The 22,376-nt window shown below is 39.9% G+C and overlaps 1 protein-coding gene across 2 annotated transcripts in view; it reads right to left on the bottom strand.

Moving 5' to 3' along the window:
* BMPR1B (bone morphogenetic protein receptor type 1B) overlaps nucleotides 1-22,376 on the bottom strand; it is a 781,127-nt gene that overhangs the window by 270,639 nt on the left and 488,112 nt on the right. For both annotated transcript variants that reach the window (XM_044061268.1, XM_044061269.1), the window contains exon 4: nucleotides 13,267-13,366. In XM_044061268.1, coding sequence (XP_043917203.1) covers nucleotides 13,267-13,366 — 100 coding nt within the window. The remainder of the gene's footprint in view (nucleotides 1-13,266; nucleotides 13,367-22,376) is intronic.

The following is a 22,376-nucleotide window of genomic DNA, read 5'->3' as shown; positions in this document are numbered from 1 at the left end:
AGGGAAATTTGTGAGAGTCAGGTACTCTGTAGTACCTGTCAGGCTTTCTAGGAGCTGGTGGTAAAGTATCTGGAGTAAGACTGGATTCCATGAAGACATCATCTACAATGTCTATTACAGGGGGTATAGCTGGAGGCCTGTGCTGAGGCAAGTCTTAAAATTCTCTGAGTCTCTTTTTGGACTGAGGGTAGTCCTGGCATTCCCAGTGGAAATGATCTCTTAAAGTATGCAAGGTTTCACCAAAAGAAAATTCCTCTAGAGGGGAGGGAGAGAGTATGGCATCCTCTGCATCTGAGTCCTCATAGGTAGATAAGGGTACATCTTGGTAATCAGAGGGATCAGAGTCATCGGACTCATGGTCTGTAGAATCAGAAGGAAAATCAATTCTTTGTCTTTTAGAGGGGGAAGGCTAGCTTCCCCTAATTAAAGTTATAAGGTCTTCAGGCATTCTAAGCATTTGTTTATGTGGCAAGGGGGCTTGAGCATGTGCTTTGGTAGTCGGTTTTCTAGGTGTTGAATAAATAATAAAAAAGCAAAGACTAGGCATCAGCTTCTCTTTAAAGGCAGACTGCTTTAATGGTGCACACAAGCGCTTTCACAATTAGCTTCTTCAGGTGTATTATTACCATCATTGACACACCCTTTTTATACTATCAAACTTCAGCTTAAAATTAGTTCTTAAAACATATTACATACAATCTAAAATTTCATAGTTAGACTAACATGTACTAATATGACAATACATACAAACATTTTTCATATAATTAAATAAGTATATAACATAATTATCTATGCAAAGGTCTATTCTTTAAAACTGGTCTTAATGAAATATAATCTATTTTTAAAAATGTTGCACAAAATCAATTCTATAGAGCCTCTAGGTTGAATGTGAAATAAGAAGACTTTGAGCATCAGGTACGCACTACTAGTAATGAACTAATGGAGAGAGGATATAGTGAACATATGATAAAAAGGAGTGTTAAGGAAGTGAAAAAATTAAGACACAAGAGAGCTAAGCCTTATTTTTCCGAGCCATTAGTGAATATGATGGATGGGAATAAAAATTCAAGTAGTAATAGTCTAAGAATATGTTTTAGTTATTCTAGAAATATCAAGGAATATACTAATATTGTTAACAAGCATTGGAATATTTTAACTACAGATCCACAAATAAAGAAATATTTGAGTTCCCTCCCACAATTCACCTTTAAAAATAAACAGTCCTTAAAGAGAAGACTCTGCATATCAGGAAACACTAAAGTCCAACAAGATATAATAGGAACCAAGCCATGTAATAACTGTACTTGGTGTAGCTATATTACTATAGAGACAGAATACAAGCACCCAGATACGGGAGAAGTCTTTTATTTAAGGACTAAGGCTAACTGTAATACAAAACACATAGTTTACTTAGCTAACTGCCAAATTTGTAACAAATTCTATGTGGGAAAAACTGACCGATCGCTTAAGGACAGAATAAGAGAACATATTTACCATATTAGAAAAGAAAGTAATTTTAATGCTTTGGCAAAACATGTAAAAGAAACTAACATTCAACACGATTTTAAATTTAGAGTACTGGGGACAGTTGATGAAAATAAGAGAGGAGGGGATATTAGAAATAAAACTGAAGAGTTGGAAGTAGAATGGATAGTGAGGCTGAGGGCTAATGCAAGTCATGGTCTCAATGATTATATTTCATTAAGACCAGTTTTAAAGAATAGACCTTTGTGTAGATAATTATGTTATATACTTATATAATTATATGAAAAATTTTTGTATTTATTGTCATATTAGTACATGTTAGTATAACTATGTAATTTTAGATTGTATGTAATATGTTTTTAAGAACTAATTTTAAGCTGAAGTTTGATGGTATAAAAAGGGTGTGTCAATGATGGTAATAATACACCTGAAGAAGCTAATTGTGAAAGCGCTTGTGTGCACCATTAAAGCAGTCTGCCTTTGGAGAGAAGCTGGAGCCTTGACTTTGCTTTTTTATTATTTATTCAACGTTTCTGTTATTTATTTCAAGCAAAGATACCTGGTTGGTGTTGGGTTGTTTTTTATATTTTGGTTTTCTAGGTGTAGTGCGAACTCTGGGCCTGAAAAACATGGTAGTGTTAGTCAAAAACAAAGCTGTTGGTTTAATGCGAACATCAGAAGGTTGAATACATCCTCAGAAGCCAGTGCCTGCACAGTGGCTCCGGACCCATCCAAGGTAGAGACATCCGCAGGTTCCATAGTCAAAGAAGCATCTCAACGCCTGTGAATCTGTAGAAGCGGGTATCAGGGGCTGCAAAAGTGCCTCACTGAGTGCCGGCTGACTTGCGACTAGCTTAACAGAAGCGTTGTTGGCAGTTTTGGACCTATGTGGTCTGTCTCTGTCTTTATCCTTACATTTTTTCGGAAGATTGGTAGTCGGATGATTTATCGAAGCTATTTTGGAATATGGGGAACGAAAGTGAAAGAATTTAGCGACAAAGATAGCCTGATGAGGAATAGTTTGGGCATTAAACAAGGCACAAAACCTACAACAAGGAACGTTGTGGTCTGGGCCTAGACAGATGACGTAGTAAGAATGAAAATCTCTGTGAGGTATTTGCTTTCCTCAGGCAGGACAATTGTTAACTTTTTCTGACATCGGTTAGAAAAAGAAAAAAGGATCTCCAATGGGGTACTTAGCTTTAGAAGACTTCAGGTCTGAAACTTTTGGTAGCGGCCAACCGGCACTTGCGAACTGCTTCTTTTTCGGAATCCCACTCGGCAAGAAAAGCTGATGTGATGGCATTGGCTGCATGTTTTATATCCCTGATGACCTGATGTCATGGAAGAGGCAACAGCATCTGACGCGGAAATCCCAAGACTCTGGTATTCGGGCCGACTGAGGGCTACCTGCAGGCAGATAACCCAAGTGTGATGACTGCAACAATGAAACACGAAGAACATCTGCATTTCAAATTTGCCAAGTATACAGACAGACAGACATGCTGTTGCTATTTTCAACAGAAAGAAATATGTCTTACAAGAAATATAGTGGAGAGGGGGCTAGGGTTGAGAAATAGATGACAGGTAGCTGAGGATGAAGGAGTATAACAAAAGAGGAGAAAAAGCGTAAGTTATAGTACAGGTAAGATGAAGATATGAAAGGAGCTGAGCAGGGATGAGGCTGAGGTTGGAGAGAAGTGATGTGTTAATCTAGTACAAAACATTTACAGAGCCAGGAATTAAGTAAGTAAGACTTTAGCTGTGGTTTGAATGAGTTTAGTGAGCAGTCCTGTCTCACTGTTAGGGGAATGCAGTTCCAGGTTTTTGAAACTTGATTGGAATAGAGGGGATACCCTGCAGAGTTATTAGGTTTTGGTATATGTAGGAGGTCTTTGTCTGAAGATTACAAGCTTCTGGGTTGGTTGTATGGTTGTACAAGGATGGTTAGAGATGGGCAGTTATTTAGTTTCTTCATTAGATTGTGGATAATAGGGGGATGGGAGTATATGAGAAGATGAGGTAGTTCAAGCTACTGGAGGGTCATACAGTGATGTAATCTATGGCAGAGGTTGGCTGCATGTTTTGTGACCTTGTTGTAGCACTGCACGAGTTCGTTCAGGTAAGTCAGTTGGATGTTTATCAGTACTGGCACTGAGTAGAGGATAGGAGAGCAGGTAGCAGGTAGCAGGAGGGGAGTGGCATTATGACATCCTGCAATGTTAGATATTTAGAGTTTTCCACCATAGAGAGTGCTTAGGTTTTGGTGTCTATTTTTCACTGTATGTCAAATCCAACCATCCATCTACAACCCCTTTTTCTCAATTTGTTTACATGGGGTCAGGGTGTCACTTCAACAGTGACAATCCTCTAGATCTAAGGTTTACACTGTAGGGTGGTCAGTCCTGCCGCGGTAGTTCTTCCCCCTCACACACTTGCAGGCATACTCACACCTATGGCCAATTTACAGTGTCCAGTCTACCAACTGCTCATCTTTGGAATGTGGGAGGAAACAGGAGCATGCAGAGGAAACCCACACAAACACAGGGAGGACTTGTACTTTTCAAACAGAATGCATTGCAGCTGGGAATCAAACCGGGAAACTTCTTGCTGTGAGGAGACAACACTATACATTATGCCACTGTGCCACTCATGCAACTGGGCAACCCAAAAGTGAAAATCAGACTTAATTGTCTTTACAAACATCTAGTAGCTTGGTTTGTGTGACAAGTTCTAATTGTGGTATTGCTGGGAGAAGTTATAGTGAATGATTTTTTTTATTGTGATGTGTTTGGGAGTGAAGAGAATTAGGTTTCTTTTGCTAGAGTTTAGGAATAGCTGGGAGGTAGTCAGGCAGTTTTCTATAATAGTGAAGGATTCCTGGGTTGGTTTTTATAGGGAATCAAAATTGTTTGCTGAGCAGATGAAGTTAGAATCATCTGCATGCTGTACTAAGGTAACATTCTTACTAGCCAGATCAAGGTCAGTAAGAAAGATGCTATACTGAATAGGTCCCATTATGGATCCTTGTGGGACCCCAACTGCAACAAGGAGAAAAGATGAGATATCAGTGAGTTATTTACTGCCTGGAGTCTGTTAGAATGATAACTAAAAAAAAAGATAGAAAGGAATTGTCAAGGCAAAGAGTGGAGAGTTATTGTAAGAATATAAGATAGGAAACATTGTCAAAAGCTTTGGATAGATCAAGAAAGAGAGCAGACAAAAGTTTACCATCACGTCTGTTTGTTTGAACAGCATTAGTTAAGTTAAGGAGAGCGGTTAAATACTATTACCTTTGAACTTAGAGTAATAATGTATTTTGTATGTGCAGTACTTAAGAAATGACTAAAATAAAATAAATATAAAAAAGTGTGAGTTGAACTATCTTTTATCTGTCAATAATTAAGCTTTCGTTACTTAAGAAATGAACAAAATAGCTCAGAGTTGTATATAAAGTATGAAGTACTTTTCCGTTAACAGGGCAACAGCAGTTTTCGCCTTGTTACCGGTTTTCTCATAAGGGAAGTATATATAAATATTGTACCAACTCCTTAGCTCAATGCTTTCTGGAATTCATAAACTCCAATGCCCTAGATCAACTTATCCACACCCCCACCAGGGGCAACAATATCCTAGACCTAGTCATTACCAACATGAGTGACCGGTGTTCCACACCTGAAGTCAACTCCCCGTTGGTCCGATCCGACCATAAGCTTATCACCCTTGATATCCACATCCCGCCCCCACCCCCCATTAAGGAAACCACAGTAAAATATTTCTCCAAAGCCAACTTAATGCTTCTTAAGACAGAAGTGGTGAACTTCATGACACCCATGCAGATGGACAATACAGTTACAACGGCTGAATCCTACACAAATGCACTCTATAAGCATTACACGAGTGCATGGATCATGCTATCCCAAACAGAACCAAGACGCTATCCTCCAAAAAAAGGAAGCCAATCTGGTGGTCCCCTGCCATAAACAAACTATACAACAGAAGGAAGAAACTGTTGCAAAAGAGAGTAAAATCCCATGAGTGGAGGAGCTCCCTGGTCAGCCTCAATAAGAAGCTGAGATCCCTTATAAGATCCCCCAAAGCTAGCTATGAAAACAAAATTGCCACTAAATCCAAGGACAACCATAAAGCATTCTATAGCTATGTCAAGAATCTAAATGGCAACACCTAGATCTGCTCTGAGTTACAGCACAAAGGCACGAAAATTACAGAACCAACTGATATTGCCAACATCCTGGCAGATAGGTTCAGTGCTAACTCTCACCCCCTAAAGGGCCCATATCTATACAGGAAGAATGCAGTGTCCCTGTAATCACAACTACGCAGGTAAAAGTTGCACTCTCTAAAGCCAAAAACACAGCATCCATGGGACCGGACAACATCCCAGGCTGCGTTTTACATGAACTTCAGAACGAACTGGCTCCCCACTTATGCACCATATTCAATAATAGCCCCGCATCAGGCTTTGTGCCCACTGAATGGCGCACAGCAACAGTTATCCCACTCCACAAAGGGGGAGCAACCACTGATCCCGGGAACTATCGACCTATTAGCCTGACGAGCCTGGTCTGCAAGGCCATGGAACGTATCATCATGGAACTCATAAACAAAGACATTGGTAACCTCCAAATTCTGGATCCCACCCAGTTCGGGTTTGCGAAAGGCAGATTATGCCTCCTGAACCTGACTGACTTCTTTGAGGCAGTCACCAAAGCCGTGGATGAGGGTAAGGTGGTTCACACAGCCTATCTTGACCTCGCCAAGGCTTTCAACACCATCCCCCATTCTGGAATTATAGCTAAACTCACTAAACATGTATAAATCCCTACATCACAAGATGGGCTGCCAACTGGCTAACTGACAGAACCCACACTGTTAATGTTGCGGACTCCAAATCTGACCTCAAAGCAGTGACAAGTGGAGTACCACAGGATTCCATCCTGGGACTTATCCTGTTTGGTATCTACTTCTCTGAAGTACAGGCTAACACAGAAGGCCTCTGGCTAAGAAGTTCGCAGATGACTGCAAACTAGGAGCCATAGTGAAGTCCCCAAATGATGTGGACATCCTACAGAAGGGCCTCACTGAGACAGATGCCTGGTGTCAGAGCTATGGCCTCAAGTTCAATGCCAAAAAGTGCAGTGTCATCCCCTTTGGTAAAAACTCTGTACCCATGAACTACCACATAGGCAGCAATCTACTTAACACCGAATGTGTGATAAGAGACCTTGGGACCCAGGTGGACAGTAGTCTCTCCTTTGATAGTAACATCACCACAGTTGTCAGGAAGTCCTTCTACGTGGCACACCTCATCACAAAAGGGTTCTCATCCAGGAAAAAAGATGTCATTGTTCCCCTCTACTCATCACTCATTAGACCCATTATGGAGTACAACACCCCTTTTGGAATGTACCTCACAAGACATCTGCAGCAGGTGGAAAGGCCACAAAAGTACCTCACAAAGAGGATTACTGGCCTCAAACAAATGCCCTACACTGACCACCTCAAAAAACTCCAGCTTTACTCCGTAGCATATCGCCTGCTCAAAGGTGATCTCTGCCTAACATATAAAGCTATGTCAAACCCAGAGCTGTTGGACATACTACACCTAAAGAAATCCCAGTCCCTCCGAGCTACACACTCTAGGGACCTAAACCTTGTCACCACAATAAACAGGACATGCTGGAGGGATAGATTCCTATCCCAGAGACTTCCTATACTCTGGAACAAGCTACCCATCTATGTCAAGCAAAGTTCTTCATTAGCACTTTTCAAGAAAAATCTTGATGAGTGGATGGTAAATAGGAAATACACCCACACACACACACACACACACACACACTTTTTAACAATGTGTTTGTATAAATATATAACATATGTCATATGTTATGTAAAAACACACACGCAGCAGCAGCTGTCATTGTCTTACCTCCAGAATCAGGGACAAGACTGGAAGTAATCCGAAGCATTCAGGGACAGTAAGTGGAGAAGTTAGCTGACTACTTGAATGTGGCCTAATGTCCATTTTCTGAAGTAAAAGCCATCTCTAAGCTTAGTTGATGTCATTCTTTATTACCAGCAAAAATCAGGGACATTGGAGAGACACCACATGCAAGCACACGGAGAGGTATAGAGAGAGAGACACACACACACACGCACGCACACACACACACACACACACACACACACACACACACACACACACACACACACACACACACACACACACACACACACACACACACACACACATATTTTTAGTTAGGTCAGACTTCGGGACTGATCACAGGACCCTTTTCAGCCCTGATCATGGGTGTAAAAACATAGAGTTAGAATGCAATTTCTTCATGCAGTCCTAAAGAGCAATCATGTTTCAGTGTAAAAGCAGTTGCACATTAGACCACACTTCATTCTTTTGTATTACTGTTTTGGATATCCGTAACATATGTGCCAAGAACGTTCTCTTATAACTAAAATAATGTGTACACATTTGTACATATTCTTAGTTGGTGCAGACTGCAGAGGAATACTTGTAATGACTTACGCCTTAGGAGGTACCTCACCTATTCTGGACCCAAAGTAGAATGGCTGTTGGCATCAGTGCCCCTAAAAAGTTAGAACTAAGATTTTGCAAGTACTGTATTCTCTTTAACTTGCACTTCTTTTGATACAACTTTCCTTATGAGAAAACTGTTAACGAGCGAAAAAAGCTGTTGCCCCATTAACAGAAAATACTCTTTACCAAGTACGCTTTTTAAACATTAAGCAGCTTTTTTCTTTGGCAGATGTATCCCTGAACACATGTATGCATTTATAGTTATAAGCATATGCTAAAATACAGAAATGTGGCAGCTTTCATTCAATTTATGTGTGTTATCCTTCAGATTAGCAAATCAGTTTAATAGCAGTTATTAACTATACAACAGAATAAGGCAAACTATAAGTGTAGAGGAGGTTGGCTGCAAATTTTGTGACCTTAGTGACAGCAAATTATCTGAATGTGCTATTGATTTTTTTTTCCTAGGGGAAAACATCTTCACTTGGATGTGGCATCAGGACCCCCTGTTGTTAATATAAGAGGCTAGGGGATCATTGCAATTTATGGGTAAGCAGAAATCCTAATCTGCAGTAACTCTATTTGATAAACATGCTTTGTGTAAATTTGTACAAAATAGGGAATCAGACTTTGTAAAATAAGACAACTTATTCTGATGATCTTGTCAGTTGAATGTGTGTTTATCCTGATGAAGTCTCCAGTGGACAGACAGAAGAGCTAAATCTACTTTTTAAATTTTAATAAACTACTGAAAGAAAGTGCATTTGGGTCTCTTGTGTGGCAGCCTGCCTGGGCATTTTGGTTTTGGTTTTAAAATAAGACAACTGTTTTTTCTGTATTACATCCTCTCTTTCCTCTCCAAACCAGCTTTATTTCCAGTTTCAGTTTAAGTAGTAAAACAGGTTTCAGTCATCATACAGGTGGATTATAATAAAGTAGGTGCTCTTCTGGGGTGGCTAGACTTTTCAGAGAAAGTCTAGGACAATATTATAGGCCTAAAACACTCCATACGAATGCCAGTAGCACTTGTAATAAAGACGAACAGGTGCATGCCTTGTTAGACCTGTATCATCCTCCTCCTGACATTTTATCAGATAAGAAGGGTGGATCTCCTGACCTGAAGCTGCTCACTGATGGTTATGTTGCTTCAGGGTCACACTAATAAAGGGACAGATGAAGACGCTGTTTTAGCAAGGCAGGGCATACAGTATGGCTTATACCCCATTCAATACCCTACCATGACTGGGGAAATCTTTGGTTAGTGAACCTCTCTATGCAGTACAGACTCAATTAAATATCTTGGTACCTTCCTCTTAAATATTCAAAGTCTGCAAGTGAAGATGCCATTAAATGGCTCAGACTTAGTATTACAGGTTCATTTGTATTAACCATGGATGTTTACATAGACTTGGACACACGAACAAACTTACATATGGCTCAGTCAACCTTCATGGCCATCCAGTAGTGCTGTGATAAGGTACAGATAGTGCCCTTCCTGTAATCCTTGAGAAAAGAGTATTGTTTTGCTTCTTGCAAATGAAATAATATGTAAAACATTCAGTTTATCTACAGATCAGTGAAGAGTAAGGAGGAATTTAACCTGTAACTTTATCACATATAAACTGACATTGAATTTGGGATTTTGTAGACAAAGAACTGTGCAAGTCTGGTTTGCTATTCTCACTGAATAGCTTCTGATAGCAACTTGAAAGAGCAATTGGGCGTTTACTGGTGACTGCTCAACAGGGGAAAGGACAATGGATTGATCTCACTTAGCTTATCAGGCACGTCCATATTCTCATGCATATTGATTTTAGTGGTATATGTCTCTCATAAGCAAACCTGAAGCTGTCATTTTCCCCTTAAAATCAAAAAGCACATGTCAACATACCTCTCTATCTCTTAGCACAAGGAATCTAGACAAAGCCAAAAATAATTGGGGGTGGTGGGAACGAAAGCCTAAAATTAGCAACAAATTTTAAATATTGCTCTTATAAGTATTCTAGTTACCAGAAAAAATATTTTTTTCATTAGTATATTTGGCGATAATGTAGTTGAGGGCCTCACCAGTTTGTTTCGCTCAAAAGTGGGCGTGTCACAAATTGAGTGACAACCCGGTCTGCATATTTAATTTGCTCATGCATACATGATCTGAAAATATTAAATGTACACAAACGGTTAATACAGTATTGCCCAGGAAAGCTGTTCTTAGTAAAAGGTCCTGCCAATGATACTGAGGAAGAGTCGGCTGTGACACCTGCACCAAAAAAAAAGAGTCCGTTTGGACATTAATTGGGACAGTGAACCATCGCATTCTGACTCTGACAAAGAGAACTATAATGCTACACAGTAAAAAGCCTGATGACGTGTTTTGACGGTTTCGTTTCTTTGCTGATTATAGTATATATTATTAGTGCAATAAAACTTGTCAATTACAGATGTTGGTAAACAGTTTACAGTTATATTTACTGTCATGTTACATGTCAGTGCACTTTTTCTTCGGTTGTACATTCGGAGGGAATGCATATTCACGAATGACATATCACGGGGGTGGGTTTTGGGGAGGGCTTGCTACTGCGCATCTGGTGAGGCCCTCGACTACAATATCGCTGTATATTTTTTCTGAAGGATATGAACTCTTAAACTCAAATGTCTTTCACGTTTTAGTTAGTACAATTCTTACTGATTTGCCAGAAAACCATACATTTTATGAGGGGCCGACAAAAATAAAAGGGAAAGTCTTGACATTCTTAGAAATTTTGGACAGTTGAAAGGTATACATGCCATTCAGAACAGACTGTCTCTATTTCTCCATTATTCTTGAAATGTAGAGTGTATTGCATTAAATGTTTGACACTCCCTCAAGGAAATACATGGAATTTTGCTGAAACATCCATATTGTGCAACACTGCAGTGCATTTCTAAGAGCTGGTAACTCCTGAAAGAAGGTTACATTTAATCAGCTGAAGTTTTTGACTTATCTACAGTACAAGAAGCATCTGATAATTTAAAGGGCATTAAGATGCTTTAGGTACCTTCCAAGAGTCACTCATAAAGCAAATGTTAACTAAGTGACGTTTCTCTCCTTAAAAAGAAATCATATGGTACCTGGCTGTCCACACTTATTACTCATAAACAATGGATTGTGATGCAGATTCCAAAATACCAGAGAAAAACTGCTGTCAAAAATGCCCCCATTGTCAGCTAGGCAGCAGGTCATGATACTATTCCTGACAGTTAAAAGCACAGCAGAATGTAGGTCAGAACGGTGATGCCTGGATGGCACCTTGTTCCCCTTAAAGTCAAATGCTTATGATACAGTCAGGGGAACTGAGAGTAAAAAATGCATCTCAACTGTTTAGATTTTCACAGAATCTCCATTTTTCACCTGCTTCTCTTAAAACTGGTTTCCTGGCAGATCACTGGCAAATCATTGAGGACTGAAGTCAGAAAATAATGGCAGACATTTGAATTTCCTTCAGAAAGTTCATGCTAATACAAAACCTGTTATTCTATCAACTTTCTAAGTTTATATGAGCAATATTTAAAAAGTGCCCCTATTTTTGGGCCCGGCGATATTGTACTTGAAGGCCTCACCTTGTGTTTTGCGCAGAAGTGGGCATGTCGCGAATGAGTGACGACCAGGTCTGCATATGTAATGAGCCATGATTGACATGGCATTCAAACAATGCAAACGAATGGACTTTTTTTGCTAAAAATAAAAGCACACTCTTGAAGAATTTTAGTTGCATGTTACATTTAGAAGTGTTTCAGATACAAAAATAATAGCTTTTTATCTAAAATAAAAGCCCACTCTTTTTAGAATTTTAGTTGGTTGGTAAGCGATTCAAATACAAAAAAATAGCTTTAGTCGACTAATAAAGGGAACTTAGAAAAAAAGGACACTTCCCATTTTCATATCCCCCTCCCTGACAAGGACACACCTGCCCAAATAAGGGACTGCCCAGCCTAAAGGAAAACTAATGGTAACCCTAGGTCAGGACAAGAATAAGAAGTGAGCTTATATACTTTATTTTGAACAAAAAATGTATCTCCCGATTAAATCATTAGCTAAAAAGTGACCATGTAGTTTACCGTTTAATTTAAAAGAAAATATACTTTGCAGACAGCCAGATGCAGGAACAAAACAAAGTTTCTGAAATATATATTTTATTTAATAAATACACATTTCTTTGTTTATATTAAAATAAGAAGCAAACAATTGTTCTTGAAGACAACACAAGACACGTACTAAAATCCGGACAGTGTATTAGGATTCTTTGAGGGAATACATACTTATTAGTGCCCGATTACGAAACAGCACGGGGGTGGGTTTGGGCAGAGCTTGCCAATGCGCATCTGGTGAGGACCTCAAGTACAATATCGCCTTGGGCCCTTGTCCCCCCATTATTTGGGGCTTTGACCAGACTTGTTGCTCTAAGAAGTTGAGAGGTATGTCTGGCACATAGTCTGTGCCTAAATGGTGACTCGCCATCCTGTTTCCTGCATCTGACAATGCTTAAAAGGACGCAAAAAGTTGCACAACAATTGGAATACTGGAACTATCATCACACCTCAGGCTAAACATCCTTCTTGAATTAACTGTTTCCTTGTATGCACTCTGACAAGCTCCAAGTCCTACTTACCTCTTTCCATGTAACATTTACTCCTCAAGAGACATGCCTAATACAGGAATTCCAAGAGTTAACCATTCTGCTGAAGCAACTGCAGGACAGCTGTAATTTTGTTGCATTATGATGCACGTGTCAAGTTCACAGGCAGGAAATCAGCCTTATTTCTACAAAGAAATGGCTTCCAGCATTTTACTTTACATCTAAACCAGCTTGCACATGTACTGTTTCCTTTTGAACTTGCAGGGAGCTCATCACATCTGAAAATGCTGTTTTTTCGATTAAGTGCACTGATGCTGTTCTGTTAAGCAGGTGCAGATCTGCTCACTTGTCCATATCAAAGCTCTTCATCACTTCACAAACTGAAGCAGATTACAGGACTTGGGTGAAAGGTTTGCCACGCCCCCTGGATAGAATGTGTATCAGATGTTTGAAATTTAGTGCTATGGGAACAGGAATTCAAAAGAAATTGTGTACTTTTTTGGGCGTGAGTCAGTCCATATTGTTCTAATAAAGACACCACCTGTCTGCATTTACATTTTTCTGTTTCATATAGCATGTACAGTTTTATCTTACCTCTTTTCAGTGGAGGAAGTGTTGGGTGAAGATCTTTATTGCAGAAATTTTTATCTGTGCAGCATTCAATTGCTCTTCTGTGATGTGATTTAGGTGTATCCTGTAACAGAATTAAGTATTTTGTATCATATGATATGAACAGCACCGGTGCACATGCACTGAATCTTGTCTGCATACTAAATGAAAGAAAAATAACAGTACACATGGAAACAGATGAATCTTTTTTGATCTATGTTCTTCATATGGGATTATACCCTCTTCGGTTAGAATTTTCTACATATTTGGGGCATAATGCATTTCGCATTTGAGAATTTGTTCAAACAGGACTCAATTTCAGATCCCAGTAAAACACTCTTGTAACATCTATTTCCATATTGGATTGTTGCGTTTTCACTATAGCTCTGAAAATCTTAGTGTAAGAAATCTGGACAAAGCTAAAAATAATGGGGGATCAAGGGCCCCAAAAATAGGGACATATTTTAAATATTCCTCTTATAATCATAGAAAGTTGCCAGAATAAAATAATTTGTGTTAACATGCATTTTCTGAAGGACAGGAAGTCTGAAACTCAAATGTATATTATTATTTAAAGACTTCTATAGAAGTTCTATTCCTAGTGGTTTGCCAGAAAACCATATATTTTATGAGGAGCTCACCAAAATATGAGGCAAAAATGTGGACATTCTATGAAAGTCTGGAAGTTGAGAGGTATGATTCACATATTAAGGCTTTCATTTAGTAACTCACATATTATTAACTAAAATCAAGTCATTCTGTAACTGGGATATTACTCAGTGGGGCAAAAGTCACTGTGTACACTGGAAAGCAGCCCAGTCCTGGTTCTCCATCTGTGGTCTGCACAGAAGTGAGACAAAACATGTTTGTTGGGCAGACTGCAGGACATACAGCAGAAAAGTATGCATGAATAAAATGATGACTGTTGGGATGAAGGTCATTCCATGATACAGCTGCAGCAGCTGCTGGGAAGCTCAGCAGGAATGAAGACTTAAAAGTGTAAAAATAACTAAATAAATGCATACATTCTGAAACAAATGCTGTCCCTCTGTATTATGTTGTCATGCAATCCGGTGGAAAGTAATTAGTCATTAGCTGATATGACTGTATATTACAATAGAGTGAAACTTCTTTTATGCATTCATCTATTTATAAGTCCATTTATTAATACAGAATGCAGGGAAAGCATCAGTAATATAGAAACATTGCAAAATTAAGTCTTCAGAAACTTATAAAAATAACCCTATATTAAAATTCTTAGGTTCATAGGTTCATAGGTTCATACTAGGCTATCTAACTATACCCATTATTTTGCTGTGCCTCTGTTGAGCAGTGACACTGAGGTAATCATCCATTGGTCAAGATTTCTCTTGAACAAGGCCAGCGAGTGCTCTGCCTCACATATACCGGGATTTTATTCCACAGCATAGGAGTCTTTGGGTGATGAATCTATCCGGATCTAGATTTTTGAGGTGAAGCATATTCATCAAATCTGGGTTTGACATGGCTATGTTATGTATAGGCAAAGGTCACCTCTGAGCAAGCGTAAGCGACTGAATAGAGCTGGAGTTCTTTCAGCATAGGACAGATGTTTGAGACCCTTTATCCTTTTGGTGAGGAACTTTGTGGCCTCTCCAGCTGGTCGGGTCAGATACATTCCGAATGGGGCATTGTACTCAATCATTGGTCTGATGAGTGATGAGTATAGGGAGACTATGACCTCCCTTGATCTAGATGAGAATCCCTTCATGATAAGGTGGGCAATGTAGAAGGTCTTCCTAACTACTTTAGCTACATGGGTGTCGAATGACAGACTACTATCAACCTGGGTCCCCAGGTCCCTGATAACTTCTTCTATGCTCAGTGGATTGCCACCTATTTGGTAGCTAGGGGTAACCTTGTTTTTATGACTATGCATTTTTGGCATTTAACTTTAGGCCATGGCTCTGGCACCAGTTATCCGTTTCTGTGAGACCCTTCTGAAGGATATCTGTGTCAGATGTGTTTCCACTATGGCACCCAGTTTGCAGTCATCTGCAAACTTTGTCATAACCCTCCTGTGTTTGCTTGTACTGGAAAAGTAGATGCCAAACAAGAGTGGGCCCAGGACTGAGCCCTGTGGTACACCACTTGTGACAGGCTTTGAGTCTGACATGGCGCCAGCAACTCTGACCCTGTGGGTTCTGTCACTCAGCCAGTTTGCAACCCATCTTGTGATGTATGGGTTAACATTTAAGCTGATGAGTTTTTCAATGATACCGCCAGATCGAGGTAGGCTGTATGGACTGCCTTTCCCTCATCAATGGCTTTGGTGACTGTTTGAAAAAGTCAACCAAGTTTAGAAGGCATGATCTGCCTTTGACAAAGCCAAACTGGGATGGATCCAAAGTCTGCAAATTCCTATGTCTTTATTTATGAGGTCCATTATGATCCTCTCCATGGCTTTGCAGATAAGGCTTGTCAAGCTAATGGGCGGTAATTTCTTTGTGAAGTGGGACCACAGTTGCAGTGCGCCATCCAGAGGTAAGACTATGATTAAACAGCTGTCCTAGCTGTGGGTTTAATTCCTCGTTGAGTTCGTGGAGCACACAGCACACCATCAGGTCCCATGGATGCTGTGTTTTTGCTTTGGAGAGAGCAGTTCTCACTTGGGCGTTGGAGATGTTTGGGGGCTGCAATCGCTTGGTTTAGATATCCCGAAGTTTGCACTGAACCTGTCAGCCAGTATGTTGGCAATGTCTGTAGGATCAGTAATCTTCACATCATTTTGAACTAGTTCTGAGCATATCTGGTATAGCTAAAGAAGGCCTTATGATTGTCTTTTCTTTGGATGATTTTATGAGAGCTCTTAGTTTTTACTTATAGTGATCAAGGGTGTCTTACCTTTTAAGGATTTTGCTCTATCTTGTAGTAGCTTCCTCCTTTGTTGTAGAGTTTGTTTATGGCTGGGGTCCACCAGACTGGACGCTTGCCTTTGGTACAAAGAGTCTTTGTTTTGCTTGGGATTGCCTTATCCATGCAGTCCTGCAGGTGCTGGTAGAAGGCATTTGTAAGTGATTCAGCGGCTTGAGTACTGTTTTCCACCGCTCGGGGCCTTAAAGGAGACCACACTAGTCTTTAGAAGTGTGAAGTCGGCTAGTTCTTTACTGTGGTCTTTTATTTCAGGTGGGGGTGGGATGAGGACCTCCAGCGAGATTAGTTTGTGATCTGATCTCACCAGTGAGGGGTATACTTCGGTGTTGAACATTGTGCTCCCATGTTCGTGATGATGAGATCAAGTATGTTTTCTCCTCTTGTGGGGATGGTGACTAGTTGTTCCATGGCATTTGAGTTTATGAATTCCAGGAACTTTTGGGCTAGGGTGTTTGGGCTTGAGTAGTGTTCCCAGTCTATATTAGGGTAATTGAAGTCACCTAGTATGATGGTGTTTGGTGATACATTTATCCCTCTAGTGTTTTCAGGAAGGCCATGTGAGGTTCCTGAGTTTGTGAGGGTGGCCTGTAACATGCTACAATTTGCAGAGCAGTCTTGCCTATGGTTAATTGCACCTGGATGGTCTCCGATGCATACCAGTCTTGAGGTGTGGGTGTCTTTGATGAATATGGATACCCTCCTTTCTTGGTATTGTCCGGATTTTGGGGCGGAACGCATGATAAGAGGTAAAACCTGATAGTGCTGGGGTGCTCTCAGGAGCCTTGAACCAGGTTTCTGTCACTGCACAGACATCGATGTTCTCCATACTGAGAAGGGCCGCATTTTGAGATTTAGACTTCTGGCATTGAGCAGCATTACCCTTAGTTTTTTCCTTTTTGTGTTCTAGGGTGGTAGGTTTAGAATTTGAGCCTTGCCTAAAAAGGCACTATGGGGGTGGCAAGAGCCTTTGCCAATATCCGAATCCCAGGGTGACAGGTGCATGGCTTGTCCAGCATGTCATCCCAGGCAGACAGACATTGGATCCCCTTTGAATGACACCAGAGTTTAAGCCAATTGTTAAAGCTGATCATCTTATCTCTGTATTGTGGCATCATTCTTGGTGAAGGTAGGATACTGCTCAAGGTCAGGGTCATACCTGCCTGGGCTACATAATCAGAGAGCTCCTCAATGTCTCTTTCATGTAGTCTCTCAGGTCGTTTACACCAGCGTGGACAATGACTGAGTCGTATTTGTACCTGCTGTTGAGAGACCTGAGTGCTTTCTAGCACCCGACAGGCAGCTTACTGTGACCTTCTCCTTACTCAGTCTGGTGCCAGTGTGTCTGACTATGGAGTCACCAATGACTAGTGTGTCTGGCATTGGGCTGTGACTGTTTGACACTCTGACTGTGAGGTCTATGTGTTGCAGGTGTTGTGTTCTGAGGTGGTGGTTGTTTGGGTGTCTGCTTTGGTGGCCTCTGCTGTTTTGGTAGATTTTGTATGTCTTTGTGTGTTTATGTGTATGATTTGAGGTTGTGATGGTACTATGTGAGACTGGGTCTATAGTGTGTGTGGTAACCTTCTCCTCCTGACTGGTCTTGCCAGTCCTATGTTGAGAGAGCTCAGCCTCCAGTTATAGTTGCATCTCATGTATTTGTGTTTTGTGGGAGAAGGAGAGGGTTGTCTGTGTACATGAGGCAATTGTAACATTGCCTCAATATTCCCAGGTTCACCAGCTGAGCAGGAGAGGACACTAGCAACTGATCCACATGCTAGAAGGACTAGACAAAAAACTTTAAAAGAGATTCCGGGGATGTGGGGAAATGGGGTTTGCCTTTTGGGGTGCTATCTATAAGAGTGCCGTATCAAGGTAATAAGTACTGTAGGAGCAAGTGCTAGGTTTAACAGATAGAGAAAAGTCTACTTGGAGTCAAGTAGAGATGATCTTTTTAGGTATTAGAGAAAGTGCTAGTAACAGGGATGCTTAAAGGTAAGATTGAAAAGAATGCACTCTGCAGTGTGCACTAGAGAAGTTAGATATGAAAGTAGGTAACTTGAGCCTGTTTAAAAAGTTAAGGTTTAGTGGAGAGTTACTATTTTTAAAACAGCAAGATGGACTGAAAGGGGTGGTTATTTTGGTACTATGAAATACTGTAGGATGGCCAATAAATTTAAATAATTGAAGGGGTGGGATTTCAAAAGTGATGGTTTTGTGATTACTCACATAAGCCAGTGAAAGTAGAGAGAAATGAGATATATGGTCAGATTAACATAAGAGGCGGGCAACTAGAAAGACAGTGGTATTTAACAAGACAACTTAAATGGGTGGGAGGGAGGGAAAAATTCTGCTTGACTCAGAACAGAGAGAGCTGTGGTCTCTTTTGAAGTTTTAATATGCTGTTTAAAACAGAATGCAAGCAAAACACAAGATAAAGAAAACAAACTACAGTATTCAAAATATAGAAAGGCAATACAGAAATACAAAAAGTAACAGCAATACACAAAAATCACTAGGTACAATAAGTACCAGGGCATGAAAATTAAACGTGCTTGGTACAACATTGGAAGGAAACTCTGCATAGACAGTTGAAACTAAGTTCAGGATATTAACATCCTGACGTGCAGATTCATTAAAAATGCATAGCTCCTTATTCTAGTAATAGTATGACATGCACACTCAAAGTTAGTCATAAAGTGTTACCCTCAGAAAGAGGGTACTTATTGTTCAAAACTGCCAGCTCATGAAATACAGACCCACTGCAAATGGTGAATGTATGACTGCTACACCAGAAACCACTGTACAACTTAAAGAAAACACAGTGGTTATCATGTATATTGCTACTGATCAGAAGCAAAATGTACTTGTTAGCAGTTTTCACTGCTAGCTTAATGTGAAACACCACACATGTTCACGCACACACACACACACACACACACACACACACACACACACACACACACACACACACACACACACACACACACACACACACACACACACACACTGGTATACTCTACAGCACTCATCAATAGCTCAGAGGTTTAAAAATGTTCTTCAATATCTCAGTAATTCCAGTTCTCTGGATTACCAAACCCTATTTTTAAATTCTTTAATTTCTTGTTTGGTGCTCTAACCCCAAGCTTTTCAACATGTCAGGTAGTTTTTACTAAGATACATCTTTGCAAACCCTTATCACCATGTTAAAAATGAAGCAGGACATTTTGCTTATTGATTTTATTTCATTTTGCTTTTTTTTACAGAATTTGTCTGAATGGGTTTAATCAAAATCCTTTTTCAGTGGGGGCCTTGATAGAAAAACTCCATCATATTACAAACATTTTTAAACAGATATTCAGTAATATGCACAAACAGATATTAAATAACATGGATTAAAAATTACAGACACTTTTGCCAATCAAATTACATTCATTTGAAAAAAGCGACAACTATTGCAGTATAAGATGCTTGTGCAATAGCAAATGTTGAACATTGAAGAACGGATGAGGTGTGTTAGTGAGTTTGTCAGACAGTTAACAGATCATGTGATTAATGCTTAGAAATTCAAGGAAATGGAGGCAAGGGAAAGAAGCAGGTTGGTCAGAAAATGTTAATTTTGCAGTTAAGCGGTGGGTGTAAAGCAGGTTAAAAGACACTGTTTTTATATATATATATATATATATATATATATATATATATATATATATAAAATGTGTGTATGTGTATATGTATGTGTGCGTGTATATATATATATATATATATATATATATATATATATATATATATATATCAAATGTGTGCATGTGTATATATATATATATATATATATATATATATATATATATATATAGATATATAAATATATGGTTCTATGTTGCTTGATCGAAATCTCACAATCTCAATCAAGCAACATCGAAACCCATTAAAGCGAAAGTGCACTAGATCAAAAGTGCACTTTCGCAAAAGCTGGTTCTCCAAACCAGGAAAAAAAAAAAAAAACTGCTTTAAACAATATTTTGCAAGGGGCAAGCCCCCTTGCACCCACTATGTGGGGGGCTGTGCCCCCCACACCCCCCTACTTAAATATATTAACTCCGAGATCGCACTACAGTGGGGAAAAGGATATATTTCCTTTTCCCCACTGTAATGCGCTTCAGAGAACCGGCTTTTGCGAAAGTGCACTTTCGATATAGTGCACTTTCACTTAAATGTGTTCGATCTTCTGGTTGTCGAGAAAGTGAAGTAGACCCAAATATATATATATATATATATATATATATAGATATATATACACACACACACACACACATATGCAGAGAGAGAAATATAGATAGATAGATAGATAGATAGATAGATAGATAGATAGATAGATAGATAGATATAGGTTTATACATATATAGATATAGCTAAAGATATATGGCTGTCATGGTATCATGGTTCTGGGGAATAGGATTTTGAATGAAGTAAAACGGATTAGTCATGTGGTAATATGAAGATAACAATGCTATTTACCCAGGAGATGTGTAGGAACAGAGGAACAGATCTATTGATTTGATAGGTGACGTTTTAGTTGTATTTGAAATGAGTTTGCATTCTGAATGGATTTCTTTGGTAGTGGGATGTGACTCCACAGTTTAACTACACTATTTGAATATAGAGTCACCTGCAGTATTAAATGACTTGGTTATAGTGACTAGTTATTTTTGTCTAGAACATTCAACTCAGTTGGGAATTGGGGAATTAGTGCTGTCCTGGGTTTTTAAGGGCTTTTCTGTCTTCTAGAGAAGTCTGTGTGTTGTAACTCGCTGAGAAAGAGCTAAGTGATGTGGTACTTTAAACCAGTTTAATTATCTGAGCGTTAAGCAGTGGTCTGTTCTACTTTTCAATTTTGCTGCAAATTTGCTTGTTGTTATAACATTGCTCAAGTCTGGACCGTTCTGAGACTGAAAAGTTAGTGAAGATTGGGGCAATATACAGAAGAAAAGGCAGTGGGGAAGTAGAGGCTATACGTCTTCTGACTCTGTCAGTGAGTTATACTTTTCATAGGTTCATAGGTTCATAGGTGTGTACTAGGCTAATGGCCTGGAGCCTTTACAAGCCTAGCCCATAGGATTACTCTGGCATCGTGCCACCCAACCTTAGTTCCCAGTGCCTCTGTTGAGTAAAGTAACTGGCGTGATCCTCGGGGTGATTTTTCTATTTCCCATCCACTCATCAAGATTCCTCTTGAAGAAGGCCAGTGAAGTGCTCTGTTTGACATGTATGGGAAGTCTATTCCATAGCATGAGAAGTCTCTGGGTTATGAACCTATCCCTCCAGCATGTTCTGTTGATTGTGGTAATGAGGTTGAGGTCTCTGGAGCATGTGATGTGGATGGATTGGGATTTCTTTAGATGTAGCATTTCTAACAGAGCTGGGTCAGACATGGCTTTGTAAGTCAAGCAGAGAATGCCTGTAAGTAGGCGATATGACACAGAGAATAGTTGGAGTTTTTTGAGTCTGTCCATATAGGACAAGTGTTTAAGGCCTAGGATCCTCTTTGTGAGGTACTTTTGTGGCCTCGCCAGTTGTTGCAGGTGTCTAGTGAGGTACATGCCAAATGGGGCATTGCACTCGATGATTGGCCTAATGAGGGAAGAGTAGAGGGAGACAATGACCTCTTTCTACCTGGATGCAAAACCCTTAGTAATGAGATGTGCCACATAGAAGGACTTTCTGACCACAGTGGCAATGTGGTGGTCAAAATAGAGGTTGCTGTCAACCTGTGTTCCCAGATCTCTTATAACTCCTTCTGTGTTCAGTGGACTACCATCGATGTGGTAATTCATGGGAACTGGGTTTTTCCCAAAGGGGATGACGACACATTTTTTTGGCACTGAGCTTAAGGCCATGGTTCTGACACCAGTCGTTGGTCTCAGTGAGGCCTTTCTGTAGGATGTCAATGTCACTTGGGGAGTTAATAATGGATCCCAACTTGCAATCGTCTGTGAACTTTGTCAGCCAGAGTCCCTTCATGTTGGCCTGGACTTCTAGATAGATATACCAAACAGGAGAGGACCCAGGACCAATCCCTGTGGGACTCCACTCGTGACTGGTCGGCAGTCTGACTTGGAGTCAGCTACTTTCACACTGTGGGTTCTATCTGTAAGACAGTTTGTAACCCACCTAGTAATGTAGGGGGATGA

Source organism: Protopterus annectens, chromosome 2.part0 (genome assembly GCF_019279795.1).
Source record: "Protopterus annectens isolate FY-2018-M chromosome 2.part0, PAN1.0, whole genome shotgun sequence".
NCBI lineage: Eukaryota > Metazoa > Chordata > Ceratodontiformes > Protopteridae > Protopterus > Protopterus annectens.
This window is presented reverse-complemented; position numbering and strand designations above follow the sequence as displayed.